Raw genomic sequence first — 25,613 nt, 5'->3', positions numbered from 1 at the left:
GTGTTTGTATAATCTGCCCTCGGTACGAGAGACGTGTTTGTATAATCTGCCCTCGGTACGAGAGACGTGTTTGTATAATCTGCCCTCGGTATGAGAGATGTGTTTGTATAATCTGCCCTCGGTACGAGAGACGTGTTTGTATAATCTGCCCTCGGTACGAGAGACATGTTTGTATAATCTGCCCTCGGTACGAGAGACGTGTTTGTATAATCTGCCCTCGGTACGAGAGACGTGTTTGTATAATCTGCACTCGGTATGAGACGTGTTTGTATAATCTGCCCTCGGTACGAGAGACGTGTTTGTAGCGCTGGCTGTAAATGTTCAGGTCTCTCCGTGCGACGCTGCGGGATACGGTAACGTGCCGCTCATTTCTCAAAGTCTCTACTCCCGGAGGATTTCATGTAAGGAGAGGAACAGTTACCAATAGGGGCAGTTCTATGTATGTATATCTTTATTTATATAGCGCCATCCATGTGCACAGCGCTTTACCGCAGTAACACACGTTACATCATAGGAATAAGCGCTTCAGACATGGCAGTAACAATAGGAACAGTAGTCTCTGTCCCGAAGAGCTTACAATCTATGTGGTAATTAGGGAGAATTTACAGACACAGATGGGGGGGGGGAGGTGTTCTGGTTAGTGCATCTGAGATGTATAGTATCACCCAACAGAGCCACCCAAATGCTTAATTAAAGAGGTGTGTTTTAAGGTGGGTCTTAAAGGTGGATAGAGAGGGTGCTAGTCGGGTACTGAGGGGAAGGGCATTCCAGAGGTGTGGGGCAGTCAGTGAGAAGGGTTTGAGGCGGGAGAGGGCTTTAGATACAAAGGGGGTAGAAAGAAGACATCCTTGCAGCAGATCACAAGAGTCGGGATGGTGCATAGCGAGAAAGTAGGGCTCAGATGTAAAGAGGGGCAGAGGAGGGTATAGTGAGATATTAGGGTGAGATGTAAGGAGGGGCAGAGGATTGTGTACGGCCTTAATAGTGAGGAGACTTTGAATACAGGATTTAATAACCAGAAGAGTTCTGTGTATACCTATGTACAATGGTTGAAGGATGAAAGTATTCCTTTTTTTTATTTTCACTCCCAAAGTATCACTACTTTTCCATTTAAAAACATACAATTCCACTTTCTTATTAAATAAAATGTATTTATTAGTGGTTACTGTCACGGTAACTTATGACAAGTTATAATATACACCAAATAACTGGGTTGAACTGAACGCGGCTTAGATATAATAAAGTATATTTATTCCTAAAATAGGTGAACACAGCAAATAGTACAGATAACAGACAAGAAGGTAACACTTACTTAGGGGGTTGGAATGAAGAAGTAATCAAATAGCAATTCTCCAGCAATCAGGCATCAATCAGTTGGTATAATAAAGACAAAAGACTGTAGGGCTGACATCAGTTTATATATCCTTTCAGCCCTATCCTTACTATTGGGTGCAGGCTATTGGAGAACAATTAACTGCACCCAATCTCTAACGTGGGAACATTAATAACTCATGCCCCCCAGCTAGATGGCACATGCGTACTGGGACCCTGGGGGTCTCATTTCTGTAGCCCCACACCCCAGTCAGGGGCGCCAACTAGTCTACCAGATGGGCTATCTGGCCAGGATATTCTTTGTTTGTAGGTGTCAGTTATAGCACCTACAAATCACTCATGCCCTGTACTTCTCCGCCCTAATGTATACAATTGGGGAGGATGATCCTTTGATCAGGGGGTCTGTTTTCAGATAATAGGTCGCCCCTCTGATCCCTCCCATTCCACAGATGGCAGGAACCTTTGCGGGTTTTTATCCCCGCTTTGAAACACACCATAGGTTTTAATATAAAGACATATTAAAATAACTGGTTCTGTTGGGTCCAGTGGGTTGACCTGGGCCAGTTTTTTCCTGCTGGAACTGACTCTCCATGGTGGCCAAGTTTCAGCCCGCTGCGACCTTCCAAACCGGAGATACTCAAATACAGTTTAAACATTTTATTTCTTTATCACAGGATTCTCTGTTTAAAAATAAATCACTGTCCAACTATTAACCCTTGTTCTCCCGGATGGATCCCAGTGTGTGTGTGTGGTGCAGACACTGTCATGGTGATCATACATTACAATAGGGGAACACACATTTTCATGTTGCAGCAAGGTAAAAACCACATCCCTGGACCGCAGTCCAGTTAGCCCCTTGCCTCCCTGGTCAGGGGGTGGCCATATGGGGTGTAACCCCTTTCATACCGGGCCAATCCCCCTCTCCCTCTACAGTTACGTTATGCCCAGGGAGGGTGTTTTTCCCTGTTGCATCGCATCCTGCGATCTGCCCTGTGAGAGAACTGCAGAAGACTCCTCCCCTTACGCTTTGTGAAAAATTGCCACCGTGGTCATGTGACTGCACCGTGTCGGAGGGGCCATAGCACTCGGGTATCGCCACCCATCTGGCACTCAGTAGGTTAAAGCAGAAATCCCATCTCGTCACTCTGTTACAGGTTAGAAACGAGGGAGCCCCCACAGCTGAACTGCGCTCGTTTCATTTCTGGAGACCCCCGGGATCCAGAGATACATACCCGGGGAAACAAGCAGTCTCTCTCCATTGGGGAGGCCTTCCCAGCACTCAATGACCAATCAGAATGCCTACTTCAAGGGTGGCTAACTCCAGCCCTCAAGGGCCACCAACAGGTCAGGATATCCCTGCTTCAGCACAGGTGGCTCAGTCATCAACTGCACCCTGTGCTGAAGCAGGGATTTCCAGAAAACTTGACCTGTTGGTGGCCCTTGAGGACTGGAGTTGGCCGCCCCCGGCCTGCATGCTCCCGCGGGCCTGTCCTGGGTAGAGAGATGTCACAGAGAAAAACAACAGGCCCTTTAATTAAATCCAATAACATTCAGTCTAACTGCGCGTTCACTTTTACACAGGTTTAAAATAAATATACAAACAGAGAGGATAATTTCCTGTGCCCCGACATGCTGCCGGAGCAACAACATATAACATGTGCGTTTCCTGTGCCCCGACATGCTGCCGGAACAACAACATGTAGCATGTGTATTTCCTGTGCCCCGACATGCTGCCGGAACAACAACATATAACATGTGCCGTTCCTGTGCCCCGACATGCTGCCGGAACAACAACATATAACATGTGCCATTTCCTGTGCCCCGACATGCTGCCGGAACAACAACATATAACATGTGCCATTTCCTGTGCCCCGACATGCTGCCGGAACAACAACATATAACATGTGCCGTTTCCTGTGCCCCGACATGCTGCCGGAGCAACAACATATAACATGTGCCATTTCCTGTGCCCCGACATGCTGCCGGAGCAACAACATATAACATGTGCCATTTCCTGTGCCCTTACATGCTGCCGGAACAACAACATATAACATGTGCCATTTCCTGTGCCCCGACATGCTGCCGGAACAACAACATATAACATGTGCCATTTCCTGTGCCCCGACATGCTGCCGGAACCACAACATATAACATGTGCCATTTCTGTGCCCCGACATGCTGCCGGAGCAACAACATATAACATGTGCCATTTCCTGTGCCCCGACATGCTGCCGGAACAACAACATATAACATGTGCCATTTCCTGTGCCCCGACATGCTGCCGGAGCAACAACATATAACATGTGCCATTTCCTGTGCCCCGACATGCTGCCGGAACCACAACATATAACATGTGCCATTTCCTGTGCCCCGACATGCTGCCGGAGCAACAACATATAACATGTGCCGTTTCCTGTGCCCCGACATGCTGCCGGAACAACAACATATAACATGTGCCATTTCCTGTGCCCCGACATGCTGCCGGAGCAACAACATATAACATGTGCCATTTCCTGTGCCCCGACATGCTGCCGGAACAACAACATATAACATGTGCCATTTCCTGTGCCCCGACATGCTGCCGGAGCAACAACATATAACATGTGCGTTTCCTGTGCCCCGACATGCTGCCGGAACAACAACATATAACATGTGCCATTTCCTGGGTCACGGTTCAGACGGCTGATTCTATGCCGTTTGCCTTCTCTCCCCATGTTAGACACGCACTGGGCGCGGTTGTGACAGGGTGACGGGGTTTCCATTACATGTAGCAAATTTGGATTGAATTGGTAAACAAAATGGCCCCTCCCATCACAGCAGCCATATAATGACAATATCCGCAAATATAGTAACGTGGAAAGAACGGATACATTTCTTCTCTAGAAAATGTTTGTGAAAGGTAACAACCTTTAATTGTTGTCCTATTTTTTTCAGGGGTCAGTTTCTTTGGGAATCTTATAATTCAAAACGAAATTTTTAATGCAAACAAGGAATCTGAAGAATACACAAATCTTTATAAGAAAGTAAAAAGTGACGTAAGTATTCCTTATTACTCTATTTGCAAATCAAATCATTTAACTTACTCTAAAATGTATTTTTAAAATGATGTATTTACAATGTATTTATTCTAAACTTTCTGACCAGATATACAGTATTCCCATAATCTGAACCATTTCTAACAATTCGACACATTCATTTGTGTTGTGTTAAATTGTTGCATTTTATCCAGGGTTCCTTTTAATTTCCAGGGGTGCTTTGGCAAACTAAGAATAAATAGCTATACTGAATATATACCTTTATTCACCCCACATCCATCTATTCACTCACACACAACTGAGAAATGTTGTCTGGAAATGTCTGAAAATGACATGACCCCATCCCGTGAAATGCGTTCTCTCTTTAAAGTTTCAGCAAAGCTTGGAGAGTCTGGCAGGATATACAGAAACCGTCATAACAGAAATAAGGTGAGTTCAAAAAGAAGTTTATCAGAACTGAAAGATCAGCAAACGATGTATGAAACAAAATGTATCTGAATAAAAGCAGCGCGAGATTTCCTCTGTTCACTTTATTAATGCTCAGACTCTGAGGTTAATGCACTAAAGACTGTCAGCTCCTTGGGACAGATACCAGTGTATTGTAAAGGTGCAAGCTCTGACGCGCAGGTCCTCATTACCTCTGTGTATCTGTGCATGTTTACCCTCACCTGTATGTAACTGTTTATGCAATATACATAACTCTGTAACCCCTTTGTACCGCGCTGCGGATTATGGTGGTGCTTCACACATAAACAATAATAATAATACAGCTTAACCCCGTTATAGCGCGGTCCTCGGGGGCCACCCGCGACCACCGCGTTATAAATGGGGTTGCGAAAAACAAAATGGCCGCCGTGTGGTTGTACCGCGTCCGCCGGAGGGGGAAAGCTGAGAACTCTCCCAGCATTCCCAGACCCGGTGGGGCAGCGGCAACCGCATGCAGCACTTACCCGGCATCTGGCAGCTCTTCTCCCTGTCTCTGCTTCCTGCTTCCGTCTTGCGAGAGCAAGCTCTCTTAAAGAGACAGTGTGTCTCTGTGTGTGTGTTTGACTGTGTGAGACTGTGTGTGTGTGTGCAGTGTACAGTGTGTGTGCAGTGTGCTGCGAGTTTATGCTTTGAGTGTGTGCAGTGTGTAGTGAGTGTGTACTGTGAGTGTGTGCAGTGTACTGTGAGTGTGTGCAGTGTGCTGTGAGTGTGTGCAGTGTGCTGTGAGTGTGTGGAGTGTGTGCAGTGTGCTGTGTGTGTATGCAGTGTGCTGTGTGTGTATGCAGTGTGCTGTGAGTGTATGCAGTGTAGTGTGTGCAGTGTGCTGTGAGTGTGTGCAGTGTGCTGTGAGTGTGTGCAGTGTGCTGTGAGTGTGTGCTGTGAGTGTATGCAGTGTGCTGTGAGTGTGTTGTGTGTGCGGTGAGTGTGCTGTGTGTGCAGTGTGTGTGCAGTAAGTGTGCTGTGTGGGCAGTAAGTGTGCTGTGTGTGCAGTAAGTGTGCTGTGAGTGTGTGCAGTGTGCTGTGAGTGTGTGCAGTGTGCTGTGAGTGTGTACAGTGTGCTGTGAGTGTGTTGTGTGTGTGGTGAGTGTGCTGTGTGTGCAGTAAGTGTGCTGTGTGTGCAGTAAGTGTGCTGTGAGTGTATGCAGTGTGCTGTGAGTGTGTTGTGTGTGTGGTGAGTGTGCTGTGTGTGCAGTAAGTGTGCTGTGTGTGCAGTAAGTGTGCTGTGAGTGTATGCAGTGTGCTGTGAGTGTGTGCAGTGTGCTGTGAGTGTGTGCAAAAAAAATTTTACATTTTTTTTTTAAATTCGGGGTCCACGCTCAAACCGTGTAAATGCGGATCCGCGTTATAGCGGATCGCGCTATAACGGGGTTGAGCTGTATTGCTTTCACAGCCCTTGTACTTTAAATATATTGGCATATGATAAACAATTGGTAATAATAATATTTAAATGCACTAGCTCTTACTGCTCAATATTGACTATATAGTTGAATGGTGTATATTGCAGTTTAGCGCACACTTCCCTGTGCGTTTCCCCTGCGTACATATCTTTACGTTACATTTTGCAGAACTTGCATTATTTCCCTGTTTTCCTTCCTGGGCCGGCTCTCCACATCAGTGGGGTGTATTTAATCTCTATTCAGCATACCGTTACAGGGCAGAAATCCCCCGCCAGACCTTGTTACAGGGCAGAAACCCCCCGCCAGACCTTGTTACAGGGCAGAAACCCCCCGCCAGACCTTGTTACAGGGCAGAAACCCCCCCGCCAGACCTTGTTACAGGGCAGAAACCCCCCCGCCAGACCTTGTGACAGGGCAGAAACCCCCTGCCAGACCTTGTTACAGGGCAATAGCCCCCCGCCAGACCTTGTTACAGGGCAGAAACCCCCCCGCCAGACCTTGTTACAGGGCAGAAATCCCCCCGCCAGACCTTGTTACAGGGCAGAAACCCCCCCGCCAGACCTTGTTACAGGGCAGAAACCCCCCCGCCAGACCTTGTTACAGGGCAGTAGCCCCCCGCCAGACCTTGTTACAGGGCAGAAATCCCCCCGCCACACCTTGTTACAGGGCAGAAACCCCCCGCTAGACCTTGTTACAGGGCAGAAACCCCCCGCCAGACCTTGTTACAGGGCAGAAACCCCCCCGCCAGACCTTGTTACAGGGCAGAAACCCCCCCGCCAGACCTTGTTACAGGGCAGAAATCCCCCCGCCAGACCCTGTTACAGGGCAGAAACCCCCCGCCAGACCTTGTTACAGGGCAGAAATCCCCCGCCAGACCCTGTTACAGGGCAGAAACCCCCCCGCCAGACCTTGTTACAGGGCAGAAACCCCCCCGCCAGACCTTGTTACAGGGCAGAAACCCCCCGCCATACCTTGTTACAGGGCAGTAGCCCCCCCCGCCAGACCTTGTTACAGGGCAGAAACCCCCCGCCAGACCTTGTTACAGGGCAGAAACCCCCCCGCCAGACCTTGTTACAGGGCAGAAACCCCCCGCAGACCTTGTTACAGGGCAGTAGCCCCCCCCGCCAGACCTTGTTACAGGGCAGAAATCCCCCGCCAGACCTTGTTACAGGGCAGAAACCCCCCGCCAGACCTTGTTACAGGGCAGAAACCCCCCCGCCAGACCTTGTTACAGGGCAGAAACCCCCGCCAGGCCTTGTTACAGGGCAGAAACCCCCCGCCAGACCTTGTTACAGGGCAGAAACCCCCCGCCAGACCTTGTTACAGGGCAGAAACCCCCCCACCAGACCTTGTTACAGGGCAGAAACCCCCCCGCCAGACCTTGTTACAGGGCAGAAACCCCCCGCCAGCCTTGTTACAGGGCAGAAACCCCCCGCCAGACCTTGTTACAGGGCAGAAACCCCCCCGCCATACCTTGTTACAGGGCAGAAACCCCCCGCCAGACCTTGTTACAGGGCAGAAACCCCCCCGCAGACCTTGTTACAGGGCAGAAACCCCCCGCAGACCTTGTTACAGGGCAGAAACCCCCCGCCAGACCTTGTTACAGGGCAGAAACCCCCCCGCCAGACCTTGTTACAGGGCTGAAACCCCCCGCCAGACCTTGTTACAGGGCAGAAACCCCCCCGCCAGACCTTGTTACAGGGCAGAAACCCCCCGCCAGACCTTGTTACAGGGCAGAAACCCCCCGCCAGACCTTGTTACAGGGCAGAAACCCCCCGCCAGACCTTGTTACAGGGCAGAAACCCCCCGCCAGACCCTGTTACAGGGCAGAAACCCCCCGCCAGACCTTGTTACAGGGCAGAAACCCCCCGCCAGACCTTGTTACAGGGCAGAAACCCCCCGCCAGACCTTGTTACAGGGCAGAAACCCCCCACCAGACCTTGTTACAGGGCAGAAACCCCCCGCCAGCCCTTGTTACAGGGCAGAAACCCCCCGCCAGACCCTGTTACAGGGCAGAAACCCCCCGCCAGACCCTGTTACAGGGCAGAAACCCCCCGCCAGACCTTGTTACAGGGCAGTAGCCCCCCCCGCCAGACCTTGTTACAGGGCAGAAACCCCCCGCCATACCTTGTTACAGGGCAGTAGCCCCCCCCGCCAGACCTTGTTACAGGGCAGAAACCCCCCGCCAGACCTTGTTACAGGGCAGAAACCCCCCCGCCAGACCTTGTTACAGGGCAGAAACCCCCCGCAGACCTTGTTACAGGGCAGTAGCCCCCCCCGCCAGACCTTGTTACAGGGCAGAAACCCCCCGCCAGACCTTGTTACAGGGCAGAAACCCCCCGCCAGACCTTGTTACAGGGCAGAAACCCCCCGCCAGACCCTGTTACAGGGCAGAAATCCCCCGCCAGACCTTGTTACAGGTCAGAAACCCCCCCGCCAGACCTTGTTACAGGGCAGAAACCCCCCCGCCAGACCTTGTTACAGGGCAGAAACCCCCGCCAGGCCTTGTTACAGGGCAGAAACCCCCCGCCAGACCTTGTTACAGGGCAGAAACCCCCCGCCAGACCTTGTTACAGGGCAGAAACCCCCCCACCAGACCTTGTTACAGGGCAGAAACCCCCCCGCCAGACCTTGTTACAGGGCAGAAACCCCCCGCCAGCCTTGTTACAGGGCAGAAACCCCCCGCCAGACCTTGTTACAGGGCAGAAACCCCCCCGCCATACCTTGTTACAGGGCAGAAACCCCCCGCCAGACCTTGTTACAGGGCAGAAACCCCCCCGCAGACCTTGTTACAGGGCAGAAACCCCCCGCAGACCTTGTTACAGGGCAGAAACCCCCCGCCAGACCTTGTTACAGGGCAGAAACCCCCCCGCCAGACCTTGTTACAGGGCTGAAACCCCCCGCCAGACCTTGTTACAGGGCAGAAACCCCCCCGCCAGACCTTGTTACAGGGCAGAAACCCCCCGCCAGACCTTGTTACAGGGCAGAAACCCCCCGCCAGACCTTGTTACAGGGCAGAAACCCCCCGCCAGACCTTGTTACAGGGCAGAAACCCCCCGCCAGACCCTGTTACAGGGCAGAAACCCCCCGCCAGACCTTGTTACAGGGCAGAAACCCCCCGCCAGACCTTGTTACAGGGCAGAAACCCCCCGCCAGACCTTGTTACAGGGCAGAAACCCCCCACCAGACCTTGTTACAGGGCAGAAACCCCCCGCCAGCCCTTGTTACAGGGCAGAAACCCCCCGCCAGACCCTGTTACAGGGCAGAAACCCCCCGCCAGACCCTGTTACAGGGCAGAAACCCCCCGCCAGACCTTGTTACAGGGCAGTAGCCCCCCCCGCCAGACCTTGTTACAGGGCAGTAGCCCCCCCCGCCAGACCTTGTTACAGGGCAGAAACCCCCCGCCACACCTTGTTACAGGGCAGAAACCCCCCGCCAGACCTTGTTACAGGGCAGTAGCCCCCCCCGCCAGACCTTGTTACAGGGCAGTAGCCCCCCCCGCCAGACCTTGTTACAGGGCAGTAGCCCCCCCTGCCAGACCTTGTTACAGGGCAGAAACCCCCCGCCAGACCTTGTTACAGGGCAGAAACCCCCCCGCCAGACCTTGTTACAGGGCAGAAACCCCCCGCCACACCTTGTTACAGGGCAGAAACCCCCCGCCATACCTTGTTACAGGGCAGAAACCCCCCGCCACACCTTGTTACAGGGCAGAAACCCCCCGCCATACCTTGTTACAGGGCAGAAACCCCCCACCATACCTTGTTACAGGGCAGAAACCCCCCGCCATACCTTGTTACAGGGCAGAAACCCCCCCGCCAGACCTTGTTACAGGGCAGAAACCCCCCGCCAGACCTTGTTACAGGGCAGAAATCCCCCGCCAGACCTAGTTACAGGGCAGAAACCCCCCGCCAGACCTTGTTACAGGGCAGAAACCCCCCCGCCAGACCTTGTTACAGGGCAGAAACCCCCCCACCATACCTTGTTACAGGGCAGAAACCCCCCACCATACCTTGTTACAGGGCAGAAACCCCCCCCGCCAGGCCTTGTTACAGGGCAGAAACCCCCCGCCAGACCTTATTACAGGGCAGAAACCCCCCCGCCAGACCTTGTTACAGGGCAGAATCCCCCCGCAGACCTTGTTACAGGGCAGAAACCCCCCCCCCCCCGCCAGACCTTGTTACAGGGCAGAAACCCCCCCGCCAGACGTTGTTACAGGGCAGAAATCCCCCCGCCAGACCCTGTTACAGGGCAGAAACCCCCCCCGCCACACCTTGTTACAGGGCAGAAACCCCCCGCCAGACCTTGTTACAGGGCAGAAACCCCCCGCCAGACCTTGTTACAGGGCAGAAACCCCCCGCCAGACCCTGTTACAGGGCAGAAACCCCCCGCCAGACCTTGTTACAGGGCAGAAACCCCCCGCCAGACCTTGTTACAGGGCAGAAACCCCCCGCAGACCTTGTTACAGGGCAGAAACCCCCCGCCAGACCTTGTTACAGGGCAGAAACCCCCCGCCAGACCTTGATACAGGGCAGAAACCCCCCGCCAGACCTTGTTACAGGGCAGAAACCCCCCGCCAGACCTTGTTACAGGGCAGAAATCCCCCGCAGACCTTGTTACAGGGCAGAAACCCCCCCGCCAGACCTTGTTACAGGGCAGAAACCCCCCCGCCAGACCTTGTTACAGGGCAGAAACCCCCCGCCAGACCTTGTTACAGGGCAGAAACCCCCCGCCAGACCTTGTTACAGGGCAGAAACCCCCCGCCAGCCTTGTTACAGGGCAGAAACCCCCCGCAGACCTTGTTACAGGGCAGAAACCCCCCCGCCAGACCTTGTTACAGGGCAGAAACCCCCCGCCAGACCTTGTTACAGGGCAGAAACCCCCCGCCAGACCTTGTTACAGGGCAGAAACCCCCCGCAGACCTTGTTACAGGGCAGAAACCCCCCGCCAGACCTTGTTACAGGGCAGAAACCCCCCGCCAGACCTTGTTACAGGGCAGAAACCCCCCGCAGACCTTGTTACAGGGCAGAAACCCCCCGCCAGACCTTGTTACAGGGCAGAAACCCCCCCGCCAGACCTTGTTACAGGGCAGAAACCCCCCCGCCAGCCCTTGTTACAGGGCAGAACCCCCCCCCCCCCCCGCCAGACCTTGTTACAGGGCAGAAACCCCCCCGCCACACCTTGTTACAGGGCAGAAACCCCCCCGCCAGACCTTGTTACAGGGCAGAACCCCCCCCCCCCGCCAGACCTTGTTACAGGGCAGAAACCCCCCCGCCAGACCTTGTTACAGGGCAGAAACCCCCCCGCCACACCTTGTTACAGGGCAGAAACCCCCCCGCCAGACCTTGTTACAGGGCAGAAACCCCCCCGCCAGACCTTGTTACAGGGCAGAAACCCCCCCGCCAGACCTTGTTACAGGGCAGAACCCCCCCCCCCCCCCGCCAGACCTTGTTACAGGGCAGAAACCCCCCCGCCACACCTTGTTACAGGGCAGAAACCCCCCCGCCAGACCTTGTTACAGGGCAGAAACCCCCCCCCCCCCCCCGCCACACCTTGTTACAGGGCAGAAACCCCCCCGCCAGACCTTGTTACAGGGCAGAAACCCCCCCGCCACACCTTGTTACAGGGCAGAAACCCCCCGCCACACCTTGTTACAGGGCAGAAACCCCCCCGCCAGACCTTGTTACAGGGCAGAAACCCCCCCGCCAGACCTTGTTACAGGGCAGAAACCCCCCGCAGACCTTGTTACAGGGCAGAAACCCCCCCGCCAGACCTTGTTACAGGGCAGAAACCCCCCGCCAGACCTTGTTACAGGGCAGAAACCCCCCGCCAGACCTTGTTACAGGGCAGAAACCCCCCGCAGACCTTGTTACAGGGCAGAAACCCCCCGCCAGACCTTGTTACAGGGCAGAAACCCCCCGCCAGACCTTGTTACAGGGCAGAAACCCCCCCCGCCAGCCCTTGTTACAGGGCAGAACCCCCCCCCCCCCCGCCAGACCTTGTTACAGGGCAGAAACCCCCCCGCCACACCTTGTTACAGGGCAGAAACCCCCCCGCCAGACCTTGTTACAGGGCAGAACCCCCCCCCCCCCCCGCCAGACCTTGTTACAGGGCAGAAACCCCCCCGCCAGACCTTGTTACAGGGCAGAAACCCCCCCGCCAGACCTTGTTACAGGGCAGAAACCCCCCCGCCAGACCTTGTTACAGGGCAGAAACCCCCCCGCCAGACCTTGTTACAGGGCAGAAACCCCCCCGCCAGCCCTTGTTACAGGGCAGAAACCCCCCCGCCAGACCTTGTTACAGGGCAGAACCCCCCCCCCCCCCCGCCAGACCTTGTTACAGGGCAGAAACCCCCCCGCCACACCTTGTTACAGGGCAGAAACCCCCCCGCCAGACCTTGTTACAGGGCAGAAACCCCCCCCCCCCCCGCCACACCTTGTTACAGGGCAGAAACCCCCCGCCAGACCTTGTTACAGGGCAGAAACCCCCCCGCCACACCTTGTTACAGGGCAGAAACCCCCCCGCCAGACCTTGTTACAGGGCAGAATCCCCCCCCCCCGCCACACCTTGTTACAGGGCAGAAACCCCCGCCACACCTTGTTACAGGGCAGAAACCCCCCCGCCAGACTTTGTTACAGGGCAGAAACCCCCCCGCCAGACCTTGTTACAGGGCAGAAACCCCCCGCAGACCTTGTTACAGGGCAGAAACCCCCCCGCCAGACCTTGTTACAGGGCAGAAACCCCCCGCCAGACCTTGTTACAGGGCAGAAACCCCCCGCCAGACCTTGTTACAGGGCAGAAACCCCCCCGCCAGAACTTGTTACAGGGCAGAAAACCCCCGCCAGACCTTGTTACAGGGCAGAAACCCCCCGCCAGACCTTGTTACAGGGCAGAAATCCCCCGCAGACCTTGTTACAGGGCAGAAACCCCCCCGCCAGACCTTGCTACAGGGCAGAAACCCCCCGCCAGACCTTGTTACAGGGCAGAAACCCCCCGCCAGCCTTGTTACAGGGCAGAAACCCCCCGCAGACCTTGTTACAGGGCAGAAACCCCCCCACCAGACCTTGTTACAGGGCAGAAACCCCCCGCCAGACCTTGTTACAGGGCAGAAACCCCCCGCCAGACCTTGTTACAGGGCAGAAACCCCCCGCCAGACCTTGTTACAGGGCAGAAACCCCCCGCCAGACCATGTTACAGGGCAGAAACCCCCCGCCAGACCTTGTTACAGGGCAGAAACCCCCCCGCCAGACCTTGTTACAGGGCAGAAACCCCCCCGCCAGCCCTTGTTACAGGGCAGAAACCCCCCGCCAGACCTTGTTACAGGGCAGAACCCCCCCCCCCCCCGCCAGACCTTGTTACAGGGCAGAAACCCCCCGCCAGACCTTGTTACAGGGCAGAAACCCCCCCGCCACACCTTGTTACAGGGCAGAAACCAACCCGCCAGACCTTGTTACAGGGCAGAACCCCCCCCCCCCCCCGCCAGACCTTGTTACAGGGCAGAAACCCCCCCGCCAAACCTTGTTACAGGGCAGAAACCCCCCCGCCAGACCTTGTTACAGGGCAGAAACCCCCCGCAGACCTTGTTACAGGGCAGAAACCCCCCCGCCAGACCTTGTTACAGGGCAGAAACACCCCGCCAGACCTTGTTACAGGGCAGAAACCCCCCGCCAGACCTTGTTACAGGGCAGAAACCCCCCGCCAGACCTTGTTACAGGGCAGTAGCCCCCCCCGCCAGACCTTGTTACAGGGCAGAAACCCCCCGCCAGACCTTGTTACAGGGCAGAAACCCCCCGCCAGACCTTGTTACAGGGCAGAAACCCCCCGCCAGACCTTGTTACAGGGCAGAAACCCCCCCGCCAGACCTTGTTACAGGGCAGAAACCCCCCCGCCAGACCTTGTTACAGGGCAGAAACCCCCCACCATACCTTGTTACAGGGCAGAAACCCCCCGCCAGACCTTGTTACAGGGCAGAAACCCCCCGCCAGACCTTGTTACAGGGCAGAAACCCCCCGCCAGACCTTGTTACAGGGCAGAAACCCCCCGCCAGACCTTGTTACAGGGCAGAAACCCCCCCGCCAGACCTTGTTACAGGGCAGAAACCCCCCACCATACCTTGTTACAGGGCAGAAACCCCCCGCCAGACCTTGTTACAGGGCAGAAACCCCCCGCCAGACCCTGTTACAGGGCAGAAACCCCCCCGCCAGACCTTGTTACAGGGCAGAAACCCCCCGCCAGACCTTGTTACAGGGCAGTAGCCCCCCGCCAGACCTTGTTACAGGGCAGAACCCCCCCGCCAGACCTTGTTACAGGGCAGAAACCCCCCCGCCAGACCTTGTTACAGGGCAGAAACCCCCCACCATACCTTGTTACAGGGCAGAAACCCCCCGCCAGACCTTGTTACAGGGCAGAAACCCCCCGCCAGACCCTGTTACAGGGCAGAAACCCCCCCGCCAGACCTTGTTACAGGGCAGAAACCCCCCGCCAGACCTTGTTACAGGGCAGTAGCCCCCCGCCAGACCTTGTTACAGGGCAGAAACCCCCCGCCAGACCTTGTTAGTGTCTGCGAAAAGCCCCACTCAAATCAACAGAAATGTTATCTTTGACATATCTGGTGTCGTTTTGTGCCCCAGAATTGCCCCGATTCACTATGGTCTGTTCAGATCAGGGGCAGATAACAGCAGATCGGGGGCATTATCCCACAATGGGCTTAAGTGATCCCCCCATAGAGTCCTTGCAGTTACTATTTCCACATAAACGGCACATACTGTAACAAGGCAAACGCGGGGCATTTCTGGGGGCATTTCTGGGGCACAGATGTGCATCGTGTGTCAGGAACGTGTTTTCATTGTTACATGTGGTGCAATGTTTTTGCCACAGAATTGCCCCACTTTTGCCTTGATACACATGCCCCCTGATCTGTGGGGGGTTATTAGAGGGCTGCCAGAGTACAGAGATACACAGTGTCCTTAGCTGCACCTCGTTCCTTTTTGGCTGGAGATAAGGGGGATAATTTCCATTCTTGGCCTGAGCATCAATAACTGCTTCTAATATACAGGAAATATGGCAGCCACGGGCTGGATCCCGTGCGGCAGGACTGCAGCTGCCGCCAATAACCACACGGGGCTCTTTGTATCAAGGCAAATATAGTGCAGATACAGTGATTTGATCACGCTCCCTTGTGGATAAGTATTAAAGTGTGTGTACGTGTGTGTGTACGTGTGTGTGCGGTGTTTCTCTGCTGACGCGCGTCCTTGCGTTGTGCGGAGGGAATCACTGCTGGGAGTAGGTGGCGTTATGGAGAAGTTACCTAATGTTGCACATCGCAACCTTACAAACCACTGCGGAGCCTGCAAACCACTGCGGAGCCTGCAAACCACTGCAGAGCCTGCGGAGCACAGGGTTGTACTATACCCGTTCTCTCTCCAGATTAGTAACGGGGGATTGCAGATCCACTTGGTCCCCCCTGTGGCCCGGGTCACAGGAATCATGTTTAGAGACAGCCCGGTCCCTGTGGGGACGTATACAGGGACTAGTTCCTCTTTGTTCCTAGTTTGATAGCAGCGATCCCCCGTGCTGATACGGACGGTGCACATGTTGAACCTGTGCAGTGTTTGTGCATTTTACCTGTTGTTGTGAATGCTGCGTTAGCTTCACATTAATTGCTGTGATTGTGGTTTCCTCTGCCTTAGCACAGCATTATATTGTGCCGTGTCTATAGTGTACTGATAAGATTATAGCACATTATTCTATATGGCTTATTCCATTACAGGAGGATTATATTACATAGTATATCAGACATTGTCAGCTCTGCTGTGTCTCTTACTGATTTTATCTAGAGGGAAGATTTGGAAGGGAGCGTGCCGGGAAGTACCCTAGTCCCTCAGTAGGGGTACTATGGGAACGGGACATTAGAGGGGGTTGTGTTAACGTTGCACCCCGCATGGTTTCTCATGTCTTATATTTCTGTTTTTTGCGCTTCCTTACCTTGTCTGTGTGATCACAGGGAAAGGAAAAGCTTCCTCTTGCGCGTTTCATACCGCACGCGGTGCTTCGTCAGAGTGCGCTCCCTCACGAAGCACCGCGTGTGGTGTGAAACGCGCAAGAGGAAGCTTTTACTTGTCTGCATCGTGTTGTCTCATCAATAAAGAAGTTTTCCATCGGATATTTTGGCCCTGAATTCACTCCTTGCTTGCACGGCTGTGCTCCATCTCTCCTCACTGCTGGGACTACTCCTTTGAATTAAGAACAGTACTCTTTATATTGCATACAGCACAGTGCTATGTTAATGCGTTCTGAAAAACATACATTCAAGTATGAATATGTGAAAACAGCAAATTCCTGCGTTAGCGCACACCGCAGAGTTTCTGGGTTTCTCACTCCGGCATTAGAAATAAACATATTTTGGGGCTTCCAATATTTCTTATAACTGTAATTTTATTAGGTGATCCGGTGCATACATAATAACACAATCCATTTGCTTTTGTAACTTCACCATTTCCTTATTTCCAATACACTGAACGTGACAGACTTAACAAACAAACAGACGTGACGTCAGGGTGACGGGGTGGGGGGGGAGGGGAGGGGGGGTCCAGGACGCGACCTTGTTAACCGATGGGTAGGTGCGGCTCTCTTCGTCCACCTCTCTACCGGTAAATTGCTTATACTAGATTGCCGGGTCTATGGCTCAGCCGCTAGGAGTGGCCCTTCCTCGTTGAGCTCCCTTAAACCTCAAGGTCTCCTGGTCACTGTGTGGTCAAGGATCCATTTGGTCAATGGAGAACGCATTTATAATTATCATTGCAAAATTGTGGTAACATTTACCCCCTGGGATGTCTGTCTGAGCCAACCAAGGCGACCAGACTTTTAGAAAATTTGAGCCGGAGTCATTGACCAGACTCGTCAATTGTTCCATCCGGCACACAAACCAAATTCTGTTCCTGATTTTGGGTAAAATTGGTACATCCGGTTGCTTCCACAATGCTGCGATCTCACATCTGGTGGCAGTTGCTAAATGTGATATCAATTTATGAGTGGCATTCGATAGCCCCTTGATCCGTCTGCCCACAAGGAACAGCCATGGGTCCAGGGGGATCTCCACTCCAATCAATCTTTGCAGCCAATCTCTGATTTCCGCCCAAATCGGAGCCACCTTCGTGCAAGACCACAGCATGTGGCGTAGGTTAATTAGTTCTCCGCATTGCGTCGGGCAAAGCGGAGAGTAACCTCTGACAAATTTGGCCAATTTTGTTGGGGTGTAGTACCACTGCATTAGGACTTTGTATGCGTTCTCCTTTAACGTGGTACAGATAGAGCTTTTGGCTGCTGCCTGCAGGATCCTGTCCCAGTCCTCGTCCTCTAACGTCTCCCCTAAGTCGGCCTCCCATTGTCTCATATAACTAAGTCGGGGTTCGTCTTTTGTCTCTGGACAGATCACTTCCCTGTACATTCTAGAGGTTAGTCCCCTTGTGTCTGTACCTCTGGAACACAGCTGCTCGAAATTTGTTCCCCTGGGCCGAATTGGGGCTTTGTTGTAAAATGCCCTGATCTGGAGGTATCTAAAAAATTCTGTATTGTGCATGTTTTTCTCTTCTTTGATATGGTCAAAAGTTTTGATATGTTGTCTACCTTCCAGATCATTTAGTCTAATATACCCTGAGTTAAACCATTTTGCGAAATGTGAACGATCCAGCCCTGGAGCAAAGTCCGGATTACCCCAAATGGGCGTCATCAAGGAGTTTAGCGTTGTGAGAGAACATCTAAATTTGGTAGCCTCCCAAACCTTCAAGGAGTTCGATATAGCCTGTAGCGGGGTCTGAATTCCAGACCAGCTTTTTTTAGGTAACCAGCTAAGGTTCTGCAGCTCAATGGCGCACAGCAATCTTTTTCCAGCGCCACCCATCTCCGGAGAGCCGGGTCCGTGTGCCACTGTATGATTTGGCTCAGTTGGGCTGCTTTGTAATAGGCAAACAGGCAAGGCACCCCCAACCCTCCCCTCGAGGTCGGCACCCTCAAGATATCTTTTTTTATCCGTGGGCTTTTTTTATTCCAGATAAACTTCGTTATTCTAGACTGCAGCGAGAGGATGTCATCTTTCAGCAGGGGGGCAGGGAGGGCCTGAAACAGGTACAGCACCTTGGGGAGAAGATTCATTTTAACACTGTGAATTCTTCCAATCCAAGATATGCCATACTCCTCCCATCTTCTGAGATCCTCCCTCAGTGTCTTGAATAACCGGGATCATTTGCCTTATATAATGCTTTGACATCCCTTGTTATATATACCCCTAGATATGTGATCATGGAGGGTTGCCAGTTAAAGTTTAATCCAATTAGTTTTTCTATTGGTTTGGGCAAATTTATATTGAGGGCTTCTGATTTGGCCTGATTAATTTTGAACCCCGATATTTGTTTAAATTTCCCCAATATTGCGAACACATTGGGCAGGGAGGTGAGAGGTCTGGATAATGTCAATATCACATCATCCGCGTACAGCGCCACTTTGTGTGTCTGTTCTTTTACTGTTATTGCTGACACATCTGGGCATAATCTCAAATGTGCCGCCAAGGGTACAATACAGAGGGCAAACAGCAAGGGAGACAGCGGGCAATCCTGCCTCGTGCCACTGCGGATTTGAAATTGTCCCGAAGGGAACCCCTGGTGTCGCACCCTTGCCGCCGGCCCTTCATATAATGCCATAATGGCTCCCAAATGGCGTCCCTCGAAGCCAAATGCCTCCAGTGTCCCCCTCAAGTAGGGCCAATCAATCCTATCGAAGGCTTTTTCTGCATCCAGACTGAGTACCATTGACTGGATGTTATGTTTTTGGGCCAAATCAATCAGATCAATTACACGTCTGTTATTGTCTGCCGCTTGCCTTACTCCGATGAACCCTACCTGATCTGGATGAATCAACCTAGGAAGGATGTTACCCACTCTGTTGGCTATAAGTTTTGAGAATATTTTTATGTCCGTATTGATCAAAGAGATGGGCCGGTAGCTCTTACAGTCTGCCGGGTCCTTTCCTGGTTTATAGATCAGGGAGATGGACGCCTGGAGCATCTGCGCTGGGAACGAGGCCCCTTGTAAGACCGAATTAAAGAGTTTTAACAGATGTGGTGCTAATAATTTCAGATATTTTTTGTAGTAGAGGTTTGAAAAGCCATCTGGTCCTGGTGCCTTGGCTGGCTTGAGCGACTTTACAACTGCCGTTAACTCTTCTAAAGAGAATTCTGTATGTAGGGCCTCCCTCTCCACCCTGCTCAACTTTGGCACACTCACTCACAGACACACTCACTCACAGACACTCACTCACAGACACTCACTCAGACACACTCACTCAGACACACTCACTCAGACACACTCACTCACAGACACTCACTCACAGATACTCACTCACAGACAGACACAGACACTCACTCTGTCACTCACACACACACTCACCGGGTCGGGTCGCACGTGGCAGCAGTGTGGTCTCCGCAAGGCAGCAGGGCCTCCGCACGGCAGCAGGCCCCTCCTTAAGGCAGCAGGCCCCTCCGCACGGCAGCAGGCCCCTCCGCACGGCAGCAGGCCCCTCCTTAAGGCAGCAGCCCCTCCCCCCCCCCGAAGCACGCTCCCCGGACACCAAGCGGGGATCGGGGGCAGGTGATTAGGGGGAGATCATGCGCAGGAGGCGCGCACGGGGGAAGCTGGGTTGGCGCTTCCCCCTCCGTCTCACGTGGGTTGCGTGCGGGGCTTGTTTTGGGCTTCCCCCTCTTTCCCACGTGGGGAGCGGAGGGGGGAGGGTGCGGGGGGGCCTGGATTGCGCGCGGCGCTTGTTTTGGGCTTCCCCCTCCGTCCCACGTGGGGAGCGGGGGGGGGGGGTGAGGGTGCGGGGGATTCTGGGTTGCTGGGGGGAGCAGGCAGCGGGCCCACAGGCAACGCAGAGGGCAGGACACCCTGCTTGCCCTGTGCATGCGCGCCGGGACCAAGGGAATCGCCGCCATTTTTTTGTAAACTTTTTTTTTAAATGTAATGAACAGGCACCCGGCCGGGCCCCCCCTGACTCACGGGAGGAGATCAGGGGGAGGAGATCAGGAGGGGGAGGAGATCAGGGGAAGGGGCTCTTCCCCGCGTTAACCCAATCAGGGAGGGGGATTATTTATTTATTTAAAAAAAAATAAAAAATTGGCAGGAGCAGGGGAATTTATAGAGCTGCAGCACGGCTCGCCAGCGGCCTAAATCCACTCGCCACGGGCGAGTGGTTATCATTATTTGTCGAGCACTGGTTATTTATCCAAAAAAGCAGGACCATGCAAAGTATTAAGCTGCTTAACTCAGGCTTCTGCCCGCTTTATTTTCATCCAAGTAAGGGACTGCAGCTTTAACAAGTGTAGGTTAGAGGCATTCAGATATTTACATTCAGCGGTTCACTCATATCAGTGTTATAGTATTCCCCACACTGTTATTTCAAGTAACAAGAAACCAAATTATATAAACAAAATCCTATCCCTTTCAGGGATCTAACTACACATCATAATCAGCCTCTAACTGCTGCGGGGCCAACTAACCTGGTTCCCCAGCCCTCTCATTTAGGGTCACTAGATACAACATAGTACATTAGAAACAGCAATACATCTTTGTTTGTCTTATCTGTTTGTTGTGGGAACTCGGTCCCAAGGGTCCAGGCAAATCCTCTGGTACTGTGATACTTGGAGGGGCCGTCCACCCCGAACTGGGTTGTAGGGGGGTAGCGACACCCCCAGCCCCCAGGCTCTAAGGAGAGAGACTGAAATAAAAACCTCTCTGCTCTAAATAGCTGTGCTAGTGATTAGAAGAGCAGGTGAGGGAGAACTAGACCCATTGTAATCTGTGGTCTGGATTTTCCATCCAGCTGCCTGAGTTAATGTGAAGCTGTGGAACGGATCATTTTTAACTATTCCTGCACTTTCTGACCTAAAACGGGGCAGAAAGCTGCCTAACATCTTTGGACTATGTCACAGTATGTAATGTGCATGTATGTAATGTGTACGTACGCAATGTGATTGTATGTTATGTGTATGTATGTAATGTGTATGTATGTTATGTGTATGTATGTAATGTGTATGTATGTAATGTGTATGTATGTAATGTGTATGTATGTAATGTGTACGTACGCAATGTGATTGTATGTAATGTGTATGTTATGTGTATGTATGTAATGTGTATGTATGTAATGTGCATGTATGTTATGTGTATGTATGTAATGTGTATGTATGTAATGTGTATGTATGTAATGTGTATGTATGTAATGTGCATGTATGTAATGTGTACGTACGCAATGTGATTGTATGTTATGTGTATGTATGTAATGTGTATGTATGTAATGTGTATGTATGTAATGTGTATGTATGTAATGTGTATGTATGTAATGTGTATGTATGTAATGTGTACGTACGCAATGTGATTGTATGTTATGTGTATGTATGTAATGTGTATGTATGTTGTGTATGTATGTAATGTGTATGTATGTAATGTGTATGTATGGTATGTGTATGTATGTTATGTGTATGTATGTAATGTGTATGTATGTTATGTGTATGTATGTTATGTGTGTATGTAATGTGATTGTATGTTATGTGTATGTATGTAATGTGTATGTATGTAATGTGTATGTATGTAATGTGTATGTATGTTATGTGTATGTATGTAATGTGTATGTATGTAATGTGTATGTATGTAATGTGTACGTACACAATGTGATTGTACGTAATGTGTATGTTATGTGTATGTATGTAATGTGTATGTATGTAATGTGCATGTATGTAATGTGTATGTATGTAATGTGTATGTATGTAATGTGTATGTATGTAATGTGTATGTATGTAATGTGCATGTATGTAATGTGTACGTACGCAATGTGATTGTATGTAATGTGTATGTTATGTGTATGTATGTAATGTGTATGTATGTAATGTATATGTATGTAATGTGTATGTATGTAATGTTTATGTATGTAATGTGTACGTACGCAATGTGATTGTATGTTATGTGTATGTATGTAATGTGTATGTATGTTATGTGTATGTATGTAATGTGTAAGTAATGTGTATGTATGTTATGTGTATGTATGTAATGTGTATGTATGTAATGTGTATGTATGTTATGTGTATGTATGTAATGTGTATGTATGTAATGTGTATGTATGTTATGTGAATGTATGTAATGTGAATGTATGTAATGTGTATGTATGTAATGTGTATGTATGTAATGTGTATGTATGTAATGTGTATGTATGTAATGTGTATGTATGTAATGTGTATGTATGTAATGTGTATGTATGTAATGTGTATGTATGTAATGTGTATGTATGTAATGTGTATGTATGTAATGTGTAAGTATGTAATGTGTATGTATGTTATGTGTATGTATGTAATGTGTATGTATGTAATGTGTATGTATGTTATGTGTATGTATGTTATGTGTATGTATGTTATGTGTATGTATGTAATGTGTATGTATGTTATGTGTATGTATGTTATGTGTATGTATGTTATGTGTATGTATGTAATGTGTATGTATGTAATGTGTATGTATGTAATGTGTATGTATGTAATGTGTATGTATGTAATGTGTATGTATGTAATGTGTATGTATGTGTAGCCAGGTCCCCCTTGCTCTAGTTGCCCCCCTTCTGCCAGCGCGAGCGGCGTGTCACCTGGGAGTTGCGGCCGGTTGCCGGGGACGCGTGCGGGGCGGTTGGTAGGGACGCGAGCGGGCCGGTTGCCGGGGACGCGATCGGGCCGTTACTAAGGCCGCGGTCACGTCGCGAAGGGTCCCGGCGGCTCGGGAAGCAGGGCGCCACCATGGATAGTGCGGTTGCGCATGCGCAGGCCAGCTAACGCGAGAGGCCCCAGACAGCTCGCGCATGCTCAAGACAGTATGGACAGCCCTCAGGGTGCACAGGGGCAAAGCCACATGTCTCCAGGGAGCCAATAGGGCTGCAGATCTCCCTAGGAGGGAGATAGATACATTTTGCGGGGTTTTGCACACGAGTAGTTGATGACTGGAGCTGCTAGGGGAAGGAGGTAGGGTGCAGGGGTCTGTGACTCTCTGCACTAGGCCAGCAAATCCCCTAGGCCCCAGATAGCCCTGAGTCATCCAAGCTGAGTATTGTAGGGACAGGCCCTAGGTTAGGGACCCTGCCCCAATATATATTTGCTAGGAGTGTATCACGGACATTGCTCGGATCGCTAAGAGGGAGCTGGACTATCAGCCACGGAGGCCCAGCTAGAGTGACTGAGGCCTACTGGCAGCAGACAGACCCTAACTACGGAAGAGACGGTGCGGAGCTGTACGGTGATATTATCCGCGCTGGAATTCACCCCACGCGTAGGAGGATATCCCGACGGATCCAACCCCAGTGATATAGCGGCACCCGTGGCTGGAGCCCGGGCAGGTAACCCACAACTCACGTGCACCAACAAGGCCTATCACCAGACATAGTGGCTGCGCAGTCACACACACATATTGGTACATGACTTGGGAGTGCGAGACATTGGGTTGGGGTTACTGGACACAGGGTGTGGTCACTTTGGGGAGGTGGTAGCGTCCGCCGTGACGCCTAGAGGTGGTAGCGTCCGCCGTGACGCCTAGAGGTGGTAGCGTCCGCCGTGACGCCTAGAGGTGGTAGCGTCCGCCGTGGCGCGTAGAGGTTAGCGTCCTGCGAGACGCCGTAGGCAGTGTCTCTTTAGAGAGGGACACTTGTTGATTTATAAAGTATGTACATGTTATGCAGTAAAGCCAGTTCTGTTTTACCTCTGTTCGCTTAATGTGATTGTTTCCTGTGAGGGCCCCCTCCCACTCCGTTGGGATCCCTCCCAGGTGGAGGCGTTGCACCACGAGATCGAATAATATGTATGTACCCCAGGCTCCCCAAGCGGAGGCTTAGGCTCCTGAGGGCCACACAGGTTGCACCGCAGGTAGTAGCGTCTGTATTCACAGGGAATACCCGTTACATATGTAATGTGTATGTATGTATGTGTATGTATGTAATGTGTATGTATGTATGTGTATTTATGTTATGTGTATGTATGTAATGTGTATGTATGTAATGTGTTTCTATGTAATGTGTATGTATGTAATGTGTATGTATGTAATGTGTTTCTATGTAATGTGTATATATGTATGTGTGTGTATGTATGTAATGTGTATGTATGTAATGTGTATGTATGTAATGTGTATGTATGTAATGTGTTTCTATGTAATGTGTATGTATGTGTATGTATGTAATGTGTATGTATGTATGTGTATGTATGTAATGTGTATGTATGTAATGTGTATGTATGTAATGTGTAACATTCGCTCTCCTGCATTCTGTGATACATTATTACCTTTTAATAAAAACATTGTTGTGTTTCTTAGCTCGGCTCCTCCCAAACTCCAAACAAGAAAAACTCGAAGTACGACTTCAGTTTCTATCAACGTAATTCACATGTTTGAACAAAACTCTCCCGTAGATTATGCCAAAATATCTGCTGCAATAGAGAGAAACTCCCAGCTTGGAACCTATTCCAGTAAGTAATGTAATAAACGTATTGTGTACGCGCGTCACAGAATAGGTTGGCAAATCCCCTCTGTCGCCCGTACTGATTACAGGCCGCTCAGCTCCGGCACATCTAACTCCCAATCGTAGGTCGTGCTAAAGCTTAGCACGCCTTAGTGAATATGGGCCGGTACGTGCATACAATGCCTCATTATGGGAAAGTGCTAATCACCAATGTCATTATTCAATTATCCCAATAAGGGTTTTATTGTGCAGAATAATTCCTGATATTCATTCTACAAATGAAACCTTCCTATTACACAGGCTGGAAATGTACAGAGGAACACAAATAGTCACACAGTACCGAGGGGGAGGAGTCAGTGCCTGGCTGCAGGGAGGGGGAGGAGTCAGTGCCTGCCTGCAGGGAGGGGGAGGAGTCAGTGCCTGGCTGCAGGGAGGGTAGGGGAGGAGTCAGTGACTGGCTGAAAGCAGGGTGGGGGAGGAGTCAGTGTCTGGCTGCAGGGAGGGGGAGGAGTCAGTGCCTGGCTGCAGAGAGGGGGAGGAGTCAGTGCCTGGCTACAGGAGGGGGAGGAGTCAGTGCCTGGCTGCAGAGAGGGGGAGGAGTCGGTGCCTGGCTGCAGGGAGGGGGAGGAGTCAGTGCCATCCTGCAGGCAGGGTGGGGGAGCAGTCAGTGCCTGGCTGCAGGGAGGGGGAGGAGTCAGTGCCTGGCTGCAGGGAGGGGGAGGAGTCAGTGCCTGGCTGCAGGCAGGGAGGGGGAGGAGTCAGTGCCTGGCTGCAGGCAGGGAGGGGGAGGAGTCAGTGAGTGGCTGCAGGCAGGGTGTGGGAGGAGTCGGTGCCTGCCTTCAGG

General features: G+C 51.8%; 1 protein-coding gene across 1 annotated transcript in view; it reads left to right on the top strand.

Annotated features, from left to right (window-relative positions):
* The window catches only part of MUC13 (mucin 13, cell surface associated), a 74,151-nt gene that overhangs the window by 28,791 nt on the left and 19,747 nt on the right, over window positions 1-25,613 (top strand). Inside the window, exons 4-6 of the mRNA XM_075609899.1 lie at window positions 4,267-4,367; window positions 4,738-4,796; window positions 24,625-24,776. Of these exons, the coding sequence (XP_075466014.1) occupies window positions 4,267-4,367; window positions 4,738-4,796; window positions 24,625-24,776 (312 nt within the window). The remainder of the gene's footprint in view (window positions 1-4,266; window positions 4,368-4,737; window positions 4,797-24,624; window positions 24,777-25,613) is intronic.

This window comes from Ascaphus truei, chromosome 7 (assembly GCF_040206685.1).
Source record: "Ascaphus truei isolate aAscTru1 chromosome 7, aAscTru1.hap1, whole genome shotgun sequence".
NCBI lineage: Eukaryota > Metazoa > Chordata > Amphibia > Anura > Ascaphidae > Ascaphus > Ascaphus truei.
Note: the sequence above shows the minus strand (reverse complement) of the source record. Positions and strands in the feature narration are given on the sequence as shown.